The sequence below is a fragment of the Rhinopithecus roxellana genome, chromosome 5, assembly GCF_007565055.1.
Source record: "Rhinopithecus roxellana isolate Shanxi Qingling chromosome 5, ASM756505v1, whole genome shotgun sequence".
Classification (NCBI taxonomy): Eukaryota; Metazoa; Chordata; class Mammalia; order Primates; family Cercopithecidae; genus Rhinopithecus; species Rhinopithecus roxellana.
Window position 1 is genome coordinate 39,434,575 of NC_044553.1, and position 13,224 is coordinate 39,447,798.

The window sequence follows — 13,224 nt, forward strand, 5'->3', positions numbered from 1 at the left end:
TGGCTAAGGCAGGAGAGCCATGACAGCACAGGGCTCGGGGCCTTTTGTATTGAAGGACAAACAGCCCTGTGTTTTAGCTATCTCTAGAATATCATCAATTATGACTACAAATAATGAATGACCTTGAGCCATCAAATTATGATAGAGGTGGTTTGTTTTAAAAAATGGGTTAACATGTCATACGTGTTAGAAAAACAACTATCTATGCATGTTCAAATAAAACGGAAGGTTTAGTGATGCCAAATGTTCCAGCTGTCAGGAGGTCTTAATCAGGTGGTTCTAGCTGGAGGAGAACAAACACCCAATGAGCTTTTTTTTTTTTTTTTTTTTTTTTTGAGATGGAGTCTTGCTCTGTTGCCTAGGCTAGAGTGCAGTGGTGTGATCTCGGCTCACTGCAACCTCTGTCTCCCGGATTCAAGCAATTTTTCTGCCTCAGCCTCCCAAGTAGCTGGGGCTACAGGTGTGTGTCACCATGCCCGGCTAATTTTTGTATTTTCAGTAGAGACAGGGTTTCGCCACGTTGGCCAGGCTGGTCTTGAACTCCTGACATCAGGTGATCCGCCCGCCTTGGCCTCCCAAAGTGCTGGGATTACAAGTGTGAGCCACCACGCCAGTCCCAATGAGCTTTAAAAATAACCTCAGGCTTAAGAGCGCCCTCTCTCTCTAAACTCATCCCCCCAGCCCTAATCCAGCCCCTTAATTAGATGCAACCAATTCTGTCCTTGAAACCAAAGAATCTTGTATCTTTGGGCAAATACTTAAAAAAAAAAAAAAAGCCATATTAGTATAAGAAGAAAGTTAACCTAGAATTTAAGCCCCCACATAAAAGAGAGACCCTTCCGCACACGATCCATCACATACCCAATTTAAGATGTTTAAATTCCGACTGCTGTGCAGATGCACAAAGCTGATAGAAAATGTGGTAATTTCGTTCATTTTCCGACTGTAAGATAAAGAAATGTCCTCAAAATTACACCAAATCCTCACAAGCAAAAATGCCATGTTTTTAACTAGAGAGTCTTAGATGTCTAATCTGGATGGATAATTATCTGTCTGGGATGTGATCTGGCCAGTTCACAAGAGGCCCTTCCTCTCAACTGAGAACTGGGTGGCCTGAGATGGCCTTCCAAGTAACGAGCAACCCAGAGAAAGTGTTATTAAATGAAAACGTCCTATGGAATGGGAATGACATAACTCATCCTAGTGAAATTTTTAGAAACTTCCTGCAATACAAGGTTTACTGTTGCTCTCCTCCTGGGCCAAAACGGTGAGAATTTTCTCCATTTTCCTGGCAGAAAAGCCTTTCTCTTAAAACCCCCTCGATAGCTCTGATCCCATTCCCTTTCTGATAGGAAAGCCAGTCTGTCAGCTTTGTCTATTTCAAACAGTTTTTGCACTCTAGAAAGAGATACTTGCTTTCTAAACCATAAGGATTTTGTAAATCCCCCAGATGAAAAAGTCATAACCTCTTCCTACAGTCATTCAACTCACCTGATATTACACCTATTAACCATCAAGTTTTAATAAACAGAAAAAAAGAATCCAAACTGCAAATAAAAGATAAGAAAACCCTACTCTTCAATTCACAGCACAGCATAGCTTGCCTGAGTATATATAATAAGAATGTAATTGTAAATAATGCTCAAAAAGTTGGGGAAAAATTTAATACTTACTTGAAAGACAACTCTGGATTTCTCCAGGAGGTAAGTTCTCATGTTGGCTCCTATAATTTGATTTTGTTCATCAAAACTGATTTCTGTGTATTTCCCAAACCGACTACTATTGTCATTGCGGGTGGTCTTGGCATTTCCGACGGCCTAAAAAAACATAACTCTTTTGAAATAACAACATTAAAAGATTTTTGCCTCAAAGTTATTGCAGGAGTTTTTAGTAAAATGCAATTCCGTACCCTAGGGGAAGGTCTGATTGGCAGAGGGAGGTCTGGGGAAAGAAAGCAACCCCAGGCTGGCAGGGAACATGACAAATCCTGAGCCTGCTGTTCAAGCCTCTCCTCGGTCCCACTGGCAGACACTGGGGACGACCAGAAAGAGCACAGGTTCTGATGTTTCAGGGCCCTGGGTTCTATCTTTGCTAGCTGTGTAATGTCTTACAAGTTAGTTCACTAGCTAGGTGCGGTGGCTCACGCCTGTAATCCCAGCACTTCAGGAGGCTGAGGCGAGAAATTCACTTGAGGCCAGAAATCTGAGACTAGACGAGGCAACATAGTGAGACTCCCGTCTCTACAAAACACAAAAAAATTAGCCAGGCATGGTGGCATGTGCCTGTAGTCCTAGCTACTCAGAAAGCTGAGGTGGGAGGATTGCTGGAGCCCAGGAGCTGGAGGCTGCAGTGAGCTACGATTGCACCACCGCACTCCAGGCTGGGTAACTCAGTGAGACCCTGTCTCAAAAACAAACAAACAAAAAAGGTAGTTCATCTTTCCAGGTCTTAATTTCTCTATCTGTAATATGAGAATAATAAGCAGCTTACTGCTATGGACTGAATGTTTGTGTCCTCCCAAAATCCTCACGCTGGAATCCTAACCCTATGTGTCGGTATGGTAAGGTGGGCCTTTGGGAAGTAATGATGTCACAAGGATAGAGCCCCTGGGAGTGGGATTTTAATGCCTACATAACAGGGATCCCAAACACCTCTCTTGCTCTCTTTCTGCCATGTAAAGGTACCGTGAGAAGAGAGCAGGCAGGAACCCAAAAGAGAGGCCTCGCCAGAACCTGACCCCTGCTAGCACCCTGATCTTGGACTTCCAGTCTCCAGAACTGTGAAAAATAAATTTCTGTTGTTTATAAGCCACCTGGTCGATGACAGTAAAGTATATTATACTAAAGTATATTATATTTAATATTATAATAGCAGCCCAGACTGACCAGAACACTTACAGAATTGGGAGGATTAAATGAGAGAATATGAGGTGCCTCACTCAACTCACTCAGGCCCCAAATGCCTATGATGCTCAATTAAAAGTTCACATCTTTCATCCAACCTTTTTTTTTTTTTTGAGACGGAGTTTCGCTCTGTCGCCCAGGCTGGAGTGCAGTGGCCGGATCTCAGCTCACTGCAAGCTCCGCCTCCCGAGTTTATGCCATTCTCCTGCCTCAGCCTCCCGAGCAGCTGGGACTACAGGCGCCCGCCACCTCGCCCGGCTAGTTTTTTGTATTTTTTAGTAGAGACGGGGTTTCACTGTGTTAGCCAGGATGGTCTCCATCTCCTGACCTCGTGATCCACCCGTCTCGGCCTCCCCAAGTGCTGGGATTACATGCTTGAGCCACCGCGCCCGGCCTCATCCAACCTTTATTCCAATCCTTACTCCTTACCGCTTCCCTACTCAACCTAAATATTTACACCCTTTTGAGTGCCCCTTCTTCCTTGAGGGCTGTCTCCTCACCCCTGGGCACTGTCACGGTTGGTCTTGCCCACTGTCTGTCCCAGTCAGTAGTGTGCTGATGAATTGGCTCTTGGGGAGGGCAGGAGGAAGAGTCTTTACATGTGACCTTTGCCAAGGCAGAAGGTATAAATACTCCTCCCATGACTGATGTCAAACTACCAAAGGTTTATCAATCAGCTTGTAAAATTCCTGAATATTTTAACAATCAGCTCATGAAAGCTGATGCCAGCTGGCTGGAGAACACCAGTGATTCAGTGTACCAGTGATGTTTGGTTTCCCTCTGGGATGTAAATGTAAACAGAGGACTCCTGGAATCTGATGGTAGATTTCCAGCCCAGGAGGTATAGCAGGAGAGAGCCTTGAAAGCAGCCCCCACCTCCTTTAAATCCCACCAGCAAACAGGCTTCCTGGGTCTCTCCTGACCTTACTTCTTTAGTCTTTAAAGGGTGGGAACTTGAATTAGCCAGGAGAGCACAGAACCCAACCAACCCCCATTTCCATCATCAACACACGGCTGCCTTCCACAGTGGTACGCACCTCGGTGATGGGATTGGATGCCAGGACCTTGTCCTCCACGTGAGCGTTGCTGCCCGATTTGCTGACAGTGGCGAAGTACCTCATGGCATAGCGAGCTGACACTGTCTTTCCAGCGCCCGACTCTCCACTTACAATTATGGACTGGTTTCTGTTGCTTCTAAAGCAAATAAAAGAGTTTTCAAATGTTAGTTTCTTCCCATTAAAGAGGCGATGTGTGCTAACTAAGACAAATGTGGACAAAAGAGGGAAACCGTTTTGCCACTCTACTATTTTAAAATCTCAATCAAGGCCGGGCGCGGTGGCTCACGCCTGTAACCCCAGCACTTTGGGAGGCCGAGGCGGGCGGATCACGAGGTCAGGAGATCGAGACCATCCTGGCTAACACAGTGAAACCCCGTCTCTACTAAAAATACAAAAAATTAGCAGGGCGTGGTGGCGGGCGCCTGTAGTCCCAGCTACTCGGGAGGCTGAGGCAGGAGAATGGCGTGAACCTGGGAGGCAGAGCTTGCAGTGAGCCAAGATTATGCCACTGCACTCCAGCCTGGGCGGCAGAGTGAGACTCCGTCTCAAAAAAAACAAAACAAAAAAAAACTCAATCAATTTCCTTCTAGATTTTTTTTTTCTATCTTTCATCCAACCTTTATTCCAATCCCTACACCTTACTGCTTCCCTACTCAACCTTTCCACTCAACCAAAAAACTGCTCCTTCCCATCCCTCCCAGTCTCTGGGCAGGATTTTTGCTTTTAAACTCTGTTCTTGAATTTCATCTCTCCTCTGCCCTCCCCACCCTCTCCTGAGCACCCTCTTTCTAGATGGACCCTGTGCGGGTCATCATGCTGCCTGTCAACATGTATTTATGAGTACCCCAAAATTATTGAGGGGCCCCAAGACCAACCCCAGGTTCAATGTCCCAGTAAGAGAACTCACAGGACTCAGCATACAGTCATCCTCACAGCTAAGACTGACTGCAGCAAGAGGATACAGAGCAAAAGCAGCAAGGGAAAAGGCACGCGGGGCGAGGTCCAGTGGAACCTGGGTGCAAACTTCTAGGGGTCCTCTCCCAGTCAGGTCACACAGGACACACTCAATTCCTCCAGCAAGGAATTTGACGGCACATGTGAAACGTTGGCTGCCAGGGAAGCTCATCAGAGATGCAGTGCCCACCTTCTGCCTAGCACATGCCAACATTCCAGACTCCCAGAAGGAAAGCAGGGATTCAGCATAAAGCACATTGTTTACACAAACAGCTTGAGTTTAGGTAAAATGAGCCACTTTATCAACCAAGAAATGTCAGGAACCGTCATGAAATCAGAGGCCAGCCATGGGCCACCTTGCAAGCAGGCCTCTAAAGATAGCAGCCTCAGGCCTTATGTCAACTCCTTTCTGCACATCCCACTTAAATATAAAAACATTTCAAGGACATTATTTTGAGAGCAATTATTCAAAAGATGCTTGGGAACATATGCGCTCTGTAAGCCAACATGCTGTGTTATATAATTTAGAGATTTTTAAAAATGCACTAAACTTTTCATGTCATAAGATCGTGATGGTGGAAGCTTCTAACGCGGCTCTGTGGATGTGGCACCGCTCACATGCCAGGTGCTGAGTGAATACAGATTCTCACTTAAGCTTCACGAAAATCCTACGACATAGATATCTCTCTTACAGAGGAGTAAAATGGTGACCGTGGGTGGAGTGACTTGACCCAGAGCACAGAGCCACAGCCTCCCATGTGAATGCTGGAGAAGACTTTGGGTACAGAGCCCTGGTCCAATATTTTCATTTCAGAGAGAAGATGAAGACTCCGAGAAGGGGAATGACATGCTCAGTGTCCCTCAGGGCATAGAACAGGGCTTCAGTAATCCCAGGCCTGTTCTACAGCCCTAAGGGACACTCCCTGTCTAGCATCAAATAAGGCCAACACGAGCTTGCTTTAGGCTCCATTCTGTCACTGCAGTGACACAGACCGCCAAGGAGAAAATGCCTCTTCAGGGCTGAAGGGAGCACAGCCCTACAGCGCCAAAGAGCTCATCCCACTGATAACCAGACCCTAATCACCATAATACCTGGGAGATCGGCAGGGAGCCAGGGAAAAATCTCAGAACTGTGGAGGTTTTAGGGTTAGAAGGAATCTTGGTGCAGCAGAAGCTGCTAATTCTCTACCCAGTATTCACTTGCATTCTCCTCTTCCTTCTTAGGGACTAGGCCCCAGTGGCCAGGCAGTGCCCCCGCTGTGCATATGAAAGGCTGCACATCCCAGCCTCCCTGTTTGAGTGAGGTCCTGGTTGATGAGCTGTGAGCAGAAGTGCTTTGTGGGGCTTCTGGAGAGTCTCCCTAACCTGGAGGGCTGTACCCTTCCCCTCATATGCCTTGTCACCTAGAATATGGAAGACAGAGCTGAGAACTAGCTTGTCCCTGAGGATGCCTGCCCCACCCCAGGGACAGGGAGCTGCACAGCACCGGGTCTCTGATGACTGTGAAGAAGCTTGGTCTATCCCCAGACTGCCCATTAGACGGCTATGCAGGAAAGCAGCATGTGTTCTACCTCATGTAAGCTACCACCTGCCCCCTCATTATAAGCAGCAGAACCAGGAATGGGTGCCCTCTGAGAGTCCAGCTCACGGACAAAGACATAAAGTGGAGGGAGCTCAGGAGCTGCGGCTGGGGTTATGCAGTAAAGACTTAGGTAAAGAGTCAGCAGGTCCAGGTCCTGTGCCTCGGATTTCCCATCTGTGAAAAGAGCGCAATGAAGTCAGTCGACTTCAAAGGAGTGCTGTAAGACTCAAGGGAGACCACTGTATGTGAAAGTTCTTTTGCAAACTGTAAAGGCAGCTCCAAAGATAGGGTGGTGTTTTTATTCTTCATACTTTACAGATGAAGACACTGAAGCCAAAAGTGATAGTTATGGGAAAAATAAACTAGAGTTTAAAAATCTGAGCACAAATCCCATATCTGCCTTTTACTTGCTGCCTAACCTAGGTTGGTTATTCCCTGAAGCTGTTTACCGCCCAGACATCTGCATCGTGGGCTATTCTGAGGCCATCCCAGATGACATATGGGAATGTGTGCACGGTGCCTCATTCGCAGGAGGCTTTCCATACATGTGCGCTCTCCACGGGGCCCTACAAACACCTAGCAGTGAAATTAGGATAAAACTCCAAGTCTCCTGCACATAAAACCTCCTGCAGCTAACTCCCCTGTCATCAGATTCTGCTTCCTTGAATGGGTTAAAAAAAAGCTTAAACATCTCATAGCAGAGAATAAATCAACCCTCCTCCAACCAAACACACTGCAAGAAAAGGATCTGCTATTCCCAAACTGGTAGGACTGACTTGACTACCTTGAAGGAACAAAAACCAGGAAACTCAGTCTTGACAGGTCAGGTGCACGGAACAGTCGTTTGCTATTCATTCCAGGTAGTCGGCTCGACAAAGCACCCTCTCTGGCCTATCTCTTTTAATGAGCCCAACCTAGGTATCTCCCCTCCACTGTGATGGTCTGGCAAATGCAGGGAGCATTGGCAGAGCAAGGGGAAGTCCAGCTTGGCAGGAAGCTACCTGGCCATCTGCTTGTATGCCTCTTCTGCCACAGCAAATATGTGTGGGTCCATATCACCCATGTTCTGCCCGCTGTAGGCATGGATGATGGCATCTCCGTATATTGGCAACTGCTTGTAAGGATTCATGGCCACCAAAATGATTCCTGGGGAAAGATGTTAGATGCAGTTAAAAGATTCTTACTGCCGCCTGCCTCTCCAGTTTGTTTTTTTAAGAAACTCCAGGTCTGTCACTTATTAAACCTTCTGTGTGACTCTGGACAAGTCACTTCATGCACTGAATTAATTCCCTGCCAGTCACCTACACCCCCCGGCTGGTCTGATGGTTGGATGACAGGACAGGTGGAAATGCTCCCAAACGGAGACCTTTTTGCAGTTCACAATGTAAGTAATACAGTTGCCCAAAATAAGTAATAAATGTATCAAATCCGATGAGAAACCCAAACACAAGCTTTGTTACATCTCCTTATCTCGGTGGTCCAGTCTTAGTTCTTGTTGAAGACTCTCCCCACCTAGATACTTCTTTTTACAACAAACTCTGGGTGCTCAGTATAAACAACAAACAACCAGGAGGCTCTAGACAGCAAGCTTCCATTCCAGTGCCATTCCTTACTTCCTAGAATTGCTCTCCTTACCACTGTAGGTGTAAATGAGTTTGGATTCTGCAAAGCGGATCCTGAGGTTGTGGAGCACCGCGGGCTCATGGAGGTAGCTGAGAGCCGTGAGGTCATTCTCGCCTACGAGGATGTCAGGATTCCGAAGTGGAGGCAGAGATTCTGGATTGACGGAATAATCCAGCTCCTATGGACAAAGATAAAAGTAAAGCTCTGGAAACAGAAGATTTTTGGCATTCTGTTGAAGCACTGTTTTTATTTCCAGAGTCATCACTGACACTAAAAAGCAAATGCATGTATAGCAACAAGAAAATCTTCACAGCTGACTCCTGGAATAATGAAAAGTAGGAGCAGGGGACTAGGGCACTGGCTATGTGCACTGGGGCAAGTCACTCGCCCTCTCTGGGCCTCATTTCTCTCATCTGCGAAGAGGAGCTAGACCAGACCACGGGTTGTTAGAGCTACAGAGGCCTCAATAAGAGGTGCTGGAGAAGCTACATGGGCAGAGATCCAGGTGCCCCATTCCTGAATCTCCCAAAGGGGCTCTACCTGTATGTGGTTTAAATGTTGAGGTCATGCAAGTTTTCGTTTGAAAACAAGATGCTGCAGCTAAAATGACACAATGACCTAAGGTCCCTTTAACTCTAAGGTTGTTGAGTCTCTGCTCAAAGTTGACACACTTGGTGGTGACAAATACCTAAAGGAGTCCGTGCAGGTGGTGGTCTCTCCGTGAAAGGCCCCTGGTGCAGGTGTCTCCTGTCTGCAGTCACCCACATGCCCGAAGGCTCACGGCTCCCCGAGCAGGGCTGTCTGTTCCTATCACTCTCAGCCCTGGGCCAGGGAATTTTCCCAGGCTTGCTCCTCTTCTGCTAGATTTAACCTAGTATTCCTAAAGCGGCTGCCTTAGCAGAACGAAGGTGAGGCGAGTATGTCCCGTCGCATCTGTGCCACAGACGACTGGGCCTTTCCACTGTCAGAGTATTCTAATTCCTACACTCCCGTTTCACCGCTGAGGGACGTGAAGCCCAACTACAGCGACTTGAGCAGGTTACCCAGCATGCTTGTTTCTCTTATACCTTCCTAGGCCACTGCCGCCTTCCTGGTATTCAGTCAGTATCTCTGGATTCCTTCTGATCTCTGGTCCTGGGCCAGCTCCACAAGGTGGCCCAGCTGCCCCTTAGCAAGTGCCACTGTGCAGACCCCATGCCAAGCACTCAGCATGGATTGTTTCATTTAATCCTCAAAACTGCCTTCCAGGGAGGACGTGACTACCCCAACCAAGAAAGTCAATGAGACAGGTTCAGAAAGTAGGAGTCTGTTGTCCAAGGTCACACAGTGAATCTGGGCCTCACTCTGAAGCCTGTGCTCTCTCACTAGCACAGTGCTTCCTTGTCGATGGCAGGGGTTTCGCTGGCTGGTTGGTCTGTTCTGCGTAAAGCCAGCAGCTCGGGGCAATCCACAACTGGACACAGCTCCTCAGGCCAGCTCCTGCTCCCCTGTTACCAGTGCAAGTGTATTGTGACCTAACCCCGACCAGAATATTCTCAACCTAAACACTTTTGAAAATAAAATCAGGAAAAATGATTCTCATACCTCCTGACTTTCCTTGTCTCTGTTTTTCTATTGTAAATCCACAACCCCCACTTCTGGTTTGGCCTCTGTATGTGTTATGTGTGAAAGCAACAGGGAGACAGAAAGGATAGTCTTTGGGGGAGGGGAGAAAATGTAACGAACATTATGTTGACAGGTGGAGGCAGAGGTGACATTTTCCTACAGCACACAGGCCTTTTCTCTTACAGTATTGACAAAGGGTTGAATTAAAGAGTGGTCTGGCTGTCCGCCATCCTACTCGTCTCTGCAGCCGGGTCAAGGCCGGGAATGTAGCCACCTGAAGCCCTGCAGACATTACCAAAGCAGCAAACTGACACTGCAGCTGCTGCCTTGAGATTTTCCTCCCCACACAAAGCCATCTGATCCCTAATTGGAGCCCAGACTGTGCACAGGAGACACTCAATAAAAGCTGCGAGAGCTCCTGCCGGGCAGGGAAGCCCCAGGGAGCGAGAGGCTTTTCCCAGAGCTCCTGCCTTCACACATGCACACAGGATTGTCTCATCGCACTTCAGCAACCCTGGGATGGTGCAGTCATTACCTCCTTCGTACATATGGGGAAACTGGGGGCTTGCTGCCAAAGACTTAACAAGTGGCCATGCCAGGATCTGAAGCCAGACCATCTGATTCTAGAGGGTGTGTCTTTAACTGCTATGTTCATCTGCCTTCCCAGGATCTCAGGAAATGTCTCCCAAATCCAGGACAGTCTGATTAGAAGTAGTGTGCCCTGTCCCTGCAGAACCCATTTACATGCTTTGTCAATTAATCCTCACATGATGTTCCCCAGACCCACCTCTGGGATCTAGACAGAGCACAAATCCCCTGCCCAGTTCTCTGTCCAGATACTTGATTCTAAACCCATCCAGTCACCCTAGCTACAAATCCAGTGGAATGTCACTACAGCAGTGGTGGGCAAGGACGACTCATGAGGGACACTTCGAGCAAATGCAAAGTCTTCCAAAGCTGCGTCATCAGAAGGCACATGCAGCCTTGCAGGGAAGCTCCTCACCAGCTCATCCCACCACAGGAGCAACTGCTGAAGTTCATCCTCACCTCCCCCTCACCATACCAGCACCAACAGAGGCACCTCATAATGTCACACAAAGCTAGGCGTCCCTGTCTTGTTCCTGCCACACTCCCTCCCTTACACATTTCTGTACATCCGTGGACCAACTCCCTCCAGTCTCCTCCCACTCCTCCCTCTCCCTGCCTATTTTCTTCCTCTTCTCATTTTCCTCCCCTTCGCATCTTGATGTTTTTCTTTACCAGTGCATGCCTTGGGCTCAAACGACTTCTCTCCAAGCTTTTCATCTTTGCCTAATCTCTGGGCTGAGACTCAGGAAGCCAAAATGGCGAATCACTTTTCAGCAGTCTCCCAGTAATGCTGGGTGCCTGGAAATGCAGTGCCGTGGCACAGACCTGGCTCCTGCAGCTGGGCCCCCTTTACAGAGAGAGGCCCGGTGGATGCAGGGCAGCATAGGGGAGGGAAGGAAGGAGTACAGACACATCAGTGAGTCCTGGTGCCAGGGGGCCGTTTGGGGATGGTGCTGGTGCCCACTCATGCACTCTCCCTTGGGTGCCTCCCACGGGGTCCACGTGCCCCCATCCTCACACATACCCCAGCTACCCCTTTACACATCGACGCAGCTGCAAACAGCAAGGACCCTCACCGTTCCATCCTCCAGCAGGAGTCGCAGGACCTTGTCACCAACTCTGTAGTCCGTGGCTATTTCAGCAGACTTCCAAACTTCTTCAGGATCGGGAATCCAGACCCTGTTGTACTGACCAACAGGATGAGAAAAGCTGAATTTCAGAACTTTCAAAAGCATGGATCAATGCATGGTTAGATGCAGGAAGGTTTCTTTCTGTCCACTAGGTCAGCTCCTTTATGAGGAATACGTCTACCTAATTTTGCTTATGAGGTGATCTTTCATGCATTTGCAACGCACTGGGCCTGGCTGCCTCAGTTTACAGGCAATGGAACTCCCAAAGCCTTCTAGATAAACCTTGAATGCTGAAAGCCTGGACGTGGGAAAGAAATCTGCGAGTACCTTAATGGAAACATCTCATGGCTGTCTACAGGGTTAGAGGAGAGGGATTTCTTTTACCACTGATTGACTATGGAATTCTGGGCCAGACACTTAACAGTGCCTCATTTTTCTCATCCACAAAATCGCCACAACAATATCTATTTCACAAGTTCCCTGGGAGGTTAAATTAGACTTCGTACTTGAAAGAACTTTGTAAAATGCTATGAAAGAATTGTTACAGCAATGTCATCACAATCTTATCACACCGGTGGGCTGCCAAGGACTCCCACAGTGGGAAATGCAGAAGTCCAGATACAGCCACCCAGTTCAATTCCCAGCTGGCAATGGGCACGCCTGGCTCAGCCAATGTACAAGTCTTTGGGTAGAACCACGTTGCTGTGGGCTGAACTGTGTGTCCCCCAAATTCATACGTTGAAGCCCTAACCCCCAACTGACTATATCCTGAGACAGGGTCTTCAGAAGGTAATTAAGGTTCAATGACGTCATGAGGATAAGGCACTGACCCAACAGGATTTTCTTTTTTTGAGATGGATTTTCACTCTTATTGCCCAGGCTGGAGTGCAGTGGCATGACCCTGGCTCACTGCAACCTCTGCCTCCTGGGTTCAAGTGATTCTCCTGCCTCGGCCTCCTGAGTAGCTGGGACTACAGGCGCCCACCACCACGCCTGGCTAATTTTGTTTTTTTAGTACAGACGGGGGTCTCACCACATTGGTCAGGCTGGTCTCGAACTTCTGATCTCAAGTGATCCACCCGCCTCAGCCTCCCAAAGTGCTGGGATTACAGGCATGAGCCACCACGCCCAGTAGGATTTTAAAATTAGTGTCCTTACATAAGACACCTGAGAAGTTTGATGTATTTTTCTACAATATGCATCTATTACTTTTATAATCAGAACAATAAATATTAATCTTTAAAGGCAAATATCAAAATATAAGCCCCCCCTCAAAGAATAGTACATTAAATTCTGTGATATGGGACATAGTAACTTCATTTATAATGGACAAAAATTGGAAACAGACTAAATGTCCATAAATGAGAATTTTTAAAAATGCCTGCAGTATACACATACAATGAAATACAACTTACCCATAAAAAGGAATGAACTACTGATGCAAGCAATAGCATGGGTGAGTCACCAAAGCACGCTGAGCCAAAGAAGCCTTACACAAATGAGTACCTCCTATGTGAGTCCCTTCAAATTGAGAGGTGATAACAGGCTAGCAGCCCTCGCTCTCGGAGCCTCCTCGGCCTCAAGGTCCACCCTGGCGGTGCTTGAGGAGCCCTTCAGCCCACCACAGCACTGTGGGAGCCCCTCTCTGGGCTGGTCCAGGCCGGAGCCGGCTCCCTCTGCTTGTAGGGTGGTGTGGAGGGAGAGGCACGGGCGGGAACGGGGGCTGCGCGCGGCGCTCGCGCGCCAGCGCCAGGTCCGGGAGGGCGTGGGCTCGGCAGGCC

The 13,224-nt window shown here is 48.0% G+C and overlaps 1 protein-coding gene across 2 annotated transcripts in view; it reads right to left on the reverse strand.

Annotated features, from left to right (window-relative positions):
* The window catches only part of MYO5C (myosin VC), a 107,678-nt gene that overhangs the window by 84,111 nt on the left and 10,343 nt on the right, over positions 1 to 13,224 (reverse strand). For both annotated transcript variants that reach the window (XM_030930653.1, XM_010361389.2), the window contains exons 2-7: positions 11,390 to 11,500; positions 8,133 to 8,298; positions 7,499 to 7,643; positions 3,941 to 4,097; positions 1,674 to 1,817; positions 862 to 943 (exon numbers count right to left, since the gene is read on the reverse strand). In XM_030930653.1, coding sequence (XP_030786513.1) covers positions 862 to 943; positions 1,674 to 1,817; positions 3,941 to 4,097; positions 7,499 to 7,643; positions 8,133 to 8,298; positions 11,390 to 11,500 — 805 coding nt within the window. The remainder of the gene's footprint in view (positions 1 to 861; positions 944 to 1,673; positions 1,818 to 3,940; positions 4,098 to 7,498; positions 7,644 to 8,132; positions 8,299 to 11,389; positions 11,501 to 13,224) is intronic.